The sequence below is a fragment of the Acinonyx jubatus genome, chromosome B2 (genome assembly GCF_027475565.1).
Source record: "Acinonyx jubatus isolate Ajub_Pintada_27869175 chromosome B2, VMU_Ajub_asm_v1.0, whole genome shotgun sequence".
NCBI classification, from domain to species: Eukaryota; Metazoa; Chordata; class Mammalia; order Carnivora; family Felidae; genus Acinonyx; species Acinonyx jubatus.
This window is the reverse complement of record NC_069385.1, coordinates 72,638,686-72,647,862: the sequence shown is the minus strand read 5'-3', so window position 1 is coordinate 72,647,862 and position 9,177 is coordinate 72,638,686. Positions and strand designations below refer to the sequence as shown.

General features: G+C 39.4%; 1 protein-coding gene across 7 annotated transcripts in view; it reads left to right on the top strand.

Moving 5' to 3' along the window:
* The first annotated feature begins 735 nt into the window (after positions 1-735).
* Positions 736-9,177, top strand: part of CFAP206 (cilia and flagella associated protein 206) — a 42,640-nt gene continuing 34,198 nt past the window's right edge. The window contains exons 1-5 of one of the 7 annotated variants that reach the window (XM_015069526.3): positions 736-1,059; positions 3,797-3,905; positions 4,514-4,597; positions 7,322-7,412; positions 8,850-9,038. In XM_015069526.3, coding sequence (XP_014925012.2) covers positions 3,798-3,905; positions 4,514-4,597; positions 7,322-7,412; positions 8,850-9,038 — 472 coding nt within the window. In that variant the 5' untranslated portion in view covers positions 736-1,059; position 3,797. Of the gene's footprint in view, positions 1,060-1,312; positions 1,473-3,792; positions 3,906-4,513; positions 4,598-7,321; positions 7,413-8,849; positions 9,039-9,177 lie in introns of those variants that run through there. The other 6 variants (XM_015069525.3, XM_053222484.1, XM_027057290.2 and 3 more) reach the window with 6 other exon arrangements.

Here is a 9,177-nt window from a genome sequence, read left to right as displayed (position 1 = left end):
TCAGGTCACGATCTCACCATCTGTGAGTTGGGAGTCCTGCATTTGGCTCTGTGCTGACTTTAAGAAAAATAAAGCTTCAGTTAGTTCACTAGCAAAATAGGTTTATTCAGGAATAACAGATGACTGCAACTTGGGATAGGAGCGGTAGGCAAAAACAACAAACAAAGCAAAGGAACATTATTTAATTGAGAAGGAGGAAGTTGGGAGGGGTTGTTTTGAATAAAAGTCCATTGGAGAAAAGCAAGAGTTTAGGGGGATGAAGGTTTCTCACTGGCTGAGTTGCAGGGGTAGTCAATTTCTTATAGGCTCCAATATACATCTTTCTCTGTTGGGGCCTGTAATTGATGATTCTTTCCTTTTGAGGGTTCTTTTGTTGAAGTGTGTAACTGACAATTCTTCCTATAATTTAATGGTGAAGAGGTAGAGGCTCCCCCTACCAGGCTCCCCTTCTAGTCTCTGAACTGCGCTTTTAGTGAGGTTTCCTTTCATTAATTTTTCACAAAAGTAAATACTCTTTTTTAGGAAATCTTGTGTTTTGATACAATTAACCACTGAGGTGTAGTGAACCTGTAGTCTACCTCGGGTTTAGGACCTTCCATATTCTGTTTCTGTTTTTAAAATCTCTTGCCCACCCTTCCCGGGAAAATCTGCAGCTTGGGCCCAGCCACGCCTCCCTACGTTGGTCCCACCCATGCCGGCCCCGCCCATGCTGGCCCAGCGTTCCATCTCCATGGTTACCGGGCCCTCTTGGAGTACCCAGCAGCTTGCCGGCCCCATGGTTACCAGGCCCTCGTGGAGTACCCTGAAGTCCCGCAAAGCGGGGGAAGAGGGAAACCATCTTATAGACTGGCCGCCGGCTCTCCAAGCCACGGTGACCCCACCCGGGGCTCTGCGCCCTTCAGGCGCGAGGAGGGAGCACGGGCAGCGGGTATAGCCCCTGAGGCTGGAGACACTCTGTGCAGCGTCGGTTGAGACCTAACTGTCGGTCAGAACTCCTTTCCTTGCGCCCAGGCTGAGCGGAAACAGGTTGCTTCCGGCCGGAGTCGCCCAGGCCCGCAGGTCAGACCTCTAACTCGCTCTGAGCCGGCATCAGAGGTTCGGGCCTCTCCGGGGTGCTACTCGCACCTCTAAAGGCCAGATGTCGGGAGATGTAGAGCTTCAAGTGGGGAGGAGGAGGGTACTGAGGGGAGTCAGTAGTGACCCCCTGCGCGGGGCCCACGGCACTCGGGAACGCGCACAGACATGGGCGCACACACAGACGGACACGCGCACACGTGCAACTAACACTTTTTGAATACTAGTTACACGTTGTATTAAGCGCTTGCGTTATGCCACGTGCTGTTTTAAACACTAAGTGTATAGAACTTACTTAGGTCTTGGGACAACTCTGGGGAGAGGGTAGTAGTCTCATCAAATTTTTTAGAGGAGGAAGCCGGCTTACGGAGAGGGGAAGCAAATGTCCAGAGTCTCAGGTACATGGCAATGAGAAAGAACGAAATATGGCCCTTTGTAGCAACGTGGATGGAACTGGAGAGTGTGATGCTAAGTGAAATAAGCCATACAGAGAAAGACAGATACCATATGTTTTCACTCTTATGTGGATCCTGAGAAACTTAACAGAAATCCACGGAGGAGGGGAAAGAAAAAAAAAAAAGAGGTTAGAGTGGGAGAGAGCCAAAGCATAAGAGACTCTTATAAAAACTGAGAACAAACTGAGGGTTGATGGGGGGTGGGAGGGAGGGGAGGGTGGGTGATGGGTATTGAGGAGGGCACCTTTTGGGATGAGCACTGGCTGTTGTATGGAAACCAATTTGACAATAAATTTCATATATTGAAAAAAAAAACCCAAGGAAATGCAATTTCAAAAAAAAAAAAAGAAAATGAACAAGTCACCGCGGATCCCAGGCAGTCTGGTTCTGCTGGACAAAATGCCAAGTGCTACCTTATCTGAACACAAATAATGCTGAGAGTTAGCTTATCTACCCGAATTGTCTTTGTTATTCTCTACATGCAAAGAAATCTTGTGCTCAGTTACTGATGGATGCTTAGGAAGATCGGAAAACTCAATAATCATTAAAACCTACCACCCTTTACTGGTTTGTAGTAAATGGAATTAATACTTAATACTGGGAGTTCATTTAAAAATTGATATTTCACATAATAGATTTTGATTTTTTTCTTTTATGTTTTTAATCAAAAGTCCAAACTCCAACTTGGATGTGTAGGAAAGAGAATTTAGATGATCCAAGCAAGAATTGTTTTCCAAGAGTCTCATATAATTATTAAAGATCATTTAGTGAATGTGGTGGCATAAGCGTTTCCTCTTTCAAACTGTAATCTGCCATCTGCCCATAGGCCTGATGTTTCTCATTATATCTACCTCCCCAATAATGTTTAGTTATCCAATTAAAAAAATATAAATATGCTTTTGGTGACTATCATTTAAATTGTCAACCTAAAAACAAACCAGTTCAAGGGATAAGGCGGTTGTTTGGGATAAAATGATTGGGGTCAGGGGTGTACAGATTTAGGTAGAAACCCAAATAGTGTACTGATTAAAGGAGGTGGCCTCAGGGTTTTTATGGAAAAAAAAGTTTAGGTAAGTTTTTAAAAAAGAGCTCATTGGTGCTGACAGGCAGGGCTAGATTTATACTTCATTCATTGGTCAGGTGAAGTAGTCACTAGTCAAAAGTTCATATTTATCATCATGCTTTTCAAACAGGATTTTCTTATTCTTGCCGACTTGGAATGTTGGCAGTTTGGCTTAGTTCAAAGATTCAGAGAAGGGGACGTGTGAGGCAGTTCCCCTGAAATGGCTGCTCCTGCTCTATTTTAAAAATGTCTCTACTTATGTCATTTTCACAAAATTGGAAATATTTCAGTCCCAATTTGACGTCCTGATTGCTCTTTCTGTCATCAACAAAATCCCTCATTTTTGTAAATATAGAAGTTTTTTATCTTTATAGATGCTAATGCATGCTAATAAGTTGAGATAAATAATTGTATGACTCTTTACAAATATAATAAGAAATCTAAAGAGGAAAAAATCTCATATAAATACTGTTAGGGTGGCAAAGAATTGCACAAAGAGTAGAGCAAGAGGCAGGACAGAGTTTATTTACTCTCCACGGGAGGAGAGGGGCCAGATATCCAGAGAGATGTCCCCGGGACTTCTTTTGGGTTGGGCCTTTTTAAAAAAAAATTTTTTTTTAAGTTTGTTCATTTATTTTGAGAGACAGAGCAAGCAGGGTAACGGCAGAGAGAGAGGGAAGGGGGAGAGAGAGAATCCCAACCAGGCTCCAAACCACCAGCATGGAGCCCAACACGAGATTCGAACTCACAAACTGTGAGATCATGACCTGAGCCGAAACCAAGAATCAGAGGCTTAACCTACTGAGCCACCCAGGCGCCCCTGGGCTAAGCCTTTTAAGGGTTTTGTTTGTTTGTTTTTCTTCTTTAAGGATGTGAGAGGGTTGCACCTGTACCCATGGTGGGTGTGGGGAGGTGGGGAGGGGGTCAATTCTTGTCCAGGTAGAGCAGGAGGCAGCAGGTTTCTCCTGGGGCTCTGTCTGGGGCTTGTCTGAGATGAGGGTTGTGGTCAGGCTAGAGAAGAATATGTTTTATAGCTGGGATCTATAGTAGGGAGGGCCCTGTGACCTAGGAAAACAAAGAGTCAGGGCCAAGTGCAGCCACCTGTGAACTTTGTCTGTAAGCTTGGTTGGGGGTGGGGGTGGGGTTTTTGAATAGAGTCATTTCAAATACAATTCTTAAAAAAAACATTGTTTTATTTAGCTAGAATGCCTCCCACTCAGGCAGAAAGTGTTATAAAGAATATCATTCGAGAAATAGGACAAGAATGTGCAGCCCATGGAGAGACTGTTTCTGAAACTCTGGCAGCTTTTATGGTAAGAATGAATATTTTTTTGAATTACTGCTTTATTAAAAAATAGCCTTAAGTGGTACCCATTTCTCTCTTAAAATTCTGTGAAGCTTTCCTAAATGTTATTCAGTTGAAAACATTGAGACCATTGAACAAGTTAGCAAAAAAATGTTTTTCAATGAAGCATGTCAGTTCTAGATATATAGAAACTGATTTAGAAGATCTTGATTGGTTTTGGAAACATCAATTATGTCATATGTCAGAGTTTTAACGTGTACTTTTGTTCACCTTTGTAAAAATTACTCATTGCCTTGGTCTCTTTGTTCTTGCTTTTGTTTTAATGATACACAATAAAAATGTGATAAAATATTCAAATAGTTTCCCTATCTAGAGTCTACTCACTGCTTTCAAGTTATTTCTCCATATAATTTTTTGAACACCATATTCAAATTTGATGTTTATTGCTTCCTTTCTTCGACCTGTAATGAAGGTGCTGATGAATTGGATGATAATAAAATCAGCTGAATAATCGACCCCTGAGTAATCAGGAGGCAGCTGTTTAAAAAATGGAAACAAAATAGTTTCATAATTATATGAGATAAAATGATTTAATAGATTCTTTCCTATTCACAGGTGAAAGCTGTTGTCTTGGACCCAAGTAATGGCTTTAACATGGATAGAACCCTCATGAAAAGTGACGTACAGAAACTTGTTAAGGTGGTTATACAACAGTTCTCAAATTTTAAATTACTTATTTGCAATTCTGAATACAATATTTGTGTTAGCCATTAGTGCTGTGCTTCATGAAATAAGACCCTACCAACTAGTGGTAGAAACAAGTGTGAGATGTATTGTTTCTCATAAAGTCTAGAGATACACAGGTTGTTTTTCCTGGCTTCCTGGGCCACCATCCTGTATAGGCTTTCATGCAATGGTTATAAGATAGCTACTCCATCTCTAGGTAGGTGTGAGGGAAGAGGGCAAAGGGCAAACTGTGTGTGCCAATTGGGTCTGTCACTTTCTATTAAGAAAGTAATAGCTTTCTCAGAACTTTTCTCATGTGCTTACATTTATTGACCAGAATGATAATGCAAGTGAGCCTGGGACATTGATTTCTTTTTCTTTTTTTCAACAGAACAAATCTTTGTCCCAGTCCAGATTGGGGCTATTAGGAAGGACGGGTATGGATATTGGCAGGCAGCGGTATCTTCACAGTATTTTAGAGACCTTTTGTTATTAATCTAATGTTACATTGAAAACATTATTATTTTTTAAGTTCTTTTAGTGTTTATTTATTTTTGAGAGACAGAGAGACAGAGTGCGAGCAGGGCAGAAGGAGAGGGAGACACAGAATCCAAAGCAGGCTCCAGGCTCTGAGCTGTCAGCACAGAGCCTGACGAGGGGCTCGAACCCACAAACTGTGAGATCATGACCTGAGCCAAAGTTGGGACGCTTAACTGACTGAGCTACCCAGGCGCCCCACATTGAGAATATTATTAACTGACTTGTCATACAGTATAAAATTACATAGTACTAAATTAAGATTCATATAATTATTGATTCGGTGTAATTTGTGCTTTTCAATTCTGAAGGAAAAATTGAAGCTCTAGCAAATAATTCATAGTTAGAAATAAAGTATATTTGCCTGAAAACTAGTTTTAGGAACCAAAGAAGGTAGAAATTTTAGACATCATTAGTTTTTTCACGTGTTTTAAGTTTGACTCACTGGATATAGGTGCTTACATATTTATTTTCTAAATATTCCTAAATGTATTTCCTAAAAATTGAACATAATTTTTTTCTCCCAGGCTTAATGATTTTAATTTTAATTCCCTCCTTCACACAAAGGACTTTATAAACAAGGTTTCCCAGGCTGGTGTGTGGATATTTCCTGGGCTCAAGCAAATGGCAGAGAAAATTTTCATCACCCCATCACCCATCGTCTCTCATAGCCAGCAATTCACACAGTGGAGCACAGGTCTATATGCAGCTTCCAGAGGGATCAGGAAGAGCTTTGGAAGCGTGGAGCTGGGGAATATGTTAGGATGATTCTGCAGTAGAGATGCCATGATTATGCAGGGAAGCCTAGAGCTGGGTCTTTCTGTGATGATTGTCTGTCTGTCTGCCTGTCTGTCTGTCTGTCTGTATTTTGAGAGACAGAGAACGTGAGTGGAGGAGGGGCAGAGAGGGAGACAGAGAATCCCAAGCAGGCTCAGCGCTGTCAGTGCAGACTCTGACTTGGGGCTTGACCTCACGAACTGTGAGCTCATGACCTAAGCCAAGATCAAGAGTAGGTCACTTAACTGACTGAACAACCCAGGAGCCCTCTGTGCTGATTTTAAATGTGGTATGAAACCTGTTCTTAGCAATAGGGGAAATGGCCATGATGGTCGGTCAGAAATTTTATTGGAAAGATCTGGAGGAAAATCAAGGAGAGACAGAAAATAAATTTTTCTCTTTTTCAGGGGTCAAGAAGAGTTTTCTTTTTTCCTCTAACTCACCCAAGTTAGAAAGAATCAAACTCAATTTACTTTTAATGTGACAGGTACATAAATTATCAATGTACATCTTGCTTCAGAGGACAAAGATTGTTTCCTTTTTTTCTCAATTAAAAATCATGTGGATGAGTTAATTTTTGTATTTGTGAAGGAAGTTTGTTTTTAGAACAGTACTTTTCCACCTGGAGGGATCTAGGTGCACAGGCTCCATAAAAGCACAGGGTCCAGGCCTTGGTCTTATATTCAGTCTCCATCCTCCCAGGAAAGCAGGGTTGGTGCTCAGGAAGGTGCAAGGAGGGTGTTGCCGCTGCTATGTCTGCTGACTGCATATATAAAGCCTAAGGGGTGAGATAGGAAAGAGAGAAAGAATTCAGGTTGATCATCTAATCTAAAGAGGCAAAGCAGAGAAGTAGAATGGGCCATCTATGTGGGAGGAAAATGGGAGAAAACAGACCAGGGGAGGAAATTTTGAAATAGAAACCAGAGCCAAAGAGATTTTGTGAGAGAGGAACAGCCTTTTATAAAATAAAAGTAACCCCCAAAATCAGCAAAGAAGGAGTGTTGCTTAAGAGGCTCAAATAAATAGTAATGAGGGGCTCTAGATGAGCTCTGGACAGGAGCCTAAGCTTCGTGGAGCATTTACTCATATCCAGACTGGATAGACAAACCAAAGGGTCAGATTTCTCACCTTTGACTAGACTATTAGCCACCTGCATATGGTGATACTGCTGATGTCAGGGAAATAACTTATTACTTCTTAAACGTTGTGGTGGGGTAAACTGTGAAGCATGAAGTCCTCAAAGAGCAAAATAATAAAAGGGGCTATTGGTGGATAAATATCAGAAACCATTGCTTTGATGTTTCTCTTAGTTTTTGAAAATAACTGTAGAAAATACTTACATGTCAGAAAATATAACCAGAAACATGGGATATTCTTTTCTAGCTTTGTGTATCTCGGCTATTGGATAGTAAAAATCCATCCCTGGACACCATTAAGATGCAAGTCTACTTTGATATGAATTATACAAGTCGAGGTAACATATCTACCTATTTTGATACCCTTTTTAAAGGATTCATATTGTATTGCAAGTAATAAGGGCTTCATTTGGTTGACAGTGATTAATTTAATTTTTTAGTCTATCTTTTGAAAAATTTTCCAGCTTTGAAGAATGTAATGAAGGTGGATATGCTCAATGAGAAAAACATTAATGGCCTTTGTGAGTGTTAAAAGTAAAGTCCAATTATTATGCCTATGATAGTTATGTTTCCAAGTCCATTGTGCTTTAACCATTTTATCGCTAACACTATAATTAGAAATTAAAACAATCAGCCCATTGAAGTTAAGAGTTTCTAATTTGCTGATTTTTTTGTTTTTGCTTTATATTATCTTATAGTGCTTACCTAAATTAGGTAACTATCCCAAAATGAAATGAATGATGGGAAATTGAAGTTTAGAACTTATTTCCTTATGTAAGTAGTTTAATATATACATCAAAGTTACACTGGAAACAAGAGAAAAAGGAAAATAAATTCCTCTATAGACTAGACTCCCTTTGCCCCACTGCAATACCATTATTATTAACCATTTGGTGAAGTGTATTGAACTTGCAGTTATGCTACGTATATAAATTACATATCTTGCTTTTTTGCTTCATAAGAATGAAATTTTAAAGTGATAATGGAATTGATGAAATTGTAATTTAGATTTTTAAATTTCATAAAGTTCTCAGTTGTTTTTGTGGTAAGGATATAGATATATACTGTACGTGGTTGGTATGTTAATTTTTGCCCTTGTAATAGTAAAATGGGATGTCTTACTGAGTTAGTTGCAAGAATTGTCCTACGTGAATTGTGGTTTCTGCCACAATTAGGCCTAGACCTCACCATATCATAGGAAGGAAGAGGGGAGAGGGATATAATTCTCAATGCAACATCAGATTATCAGTAATGCTATTCAAAGTAAATTTATCTAGACCTAAAATAATCGAACAGGAATATTTACATATATGTATATTTATACTATACATGCTTGCATATAGTACACTACCTGGGCTTACATGTAGTGTAAATATATATGTGTGTGTGTGTGTGTGTGTGTGTGTGTGTATATGTTTCTAGTATGTGTGTTTATAATATATATATTATAAATTGTCTCTTACGCTTTTCCTGCTTAATTAGGAGGTTTTAGCCCTCTTAGATATTACTGTTGGGTTGTCTGTTGAAAGTCTTATGTATTTTGAAAAAACATGCCATTTAAAGCCCTGTAATAATCTTTCCTACTAGATTTTTGCCTTGAGGTTACTTACTGTCCACTGTTTATTTTTTATTGTGATTATTACATCTTAAGAAAACACTTGTTTTTGTGCAATAGAATTGCCATACCCAAGCTATTTTTTTCCTCTGGTCCTACTTTCTTCTGTGATGAGAATTCTAAGTCAAATATGTGGAACATTGTCCTTTGCCAATTTTAGAGGAATTTCTTGAAGAACATCACCGAATCCTGGAGTCTAGATTAGGCTCTGTTATCAGAGAAATTACAGATAACAGAGCATGCACTAGAGAAGAATTGGAAAGCCTCTACCGAAAGATTGTCAGCTATGTGTTACTACGTTCTGGGCTGGGATCCCCTACAGATATCAAGGTTGTCAGAGAGGCAACAGGTAAAAAATCTGTATGATTCCCATTCCATATGTGAAAAGATATGAACATTGTATATCTCGTAAAAGCTGTTAAATTAAAAGTATTGAAGACTGAATTTCTCTTTTTATCTGGAAAAAAAAATCAGCACAAATAAGAGGT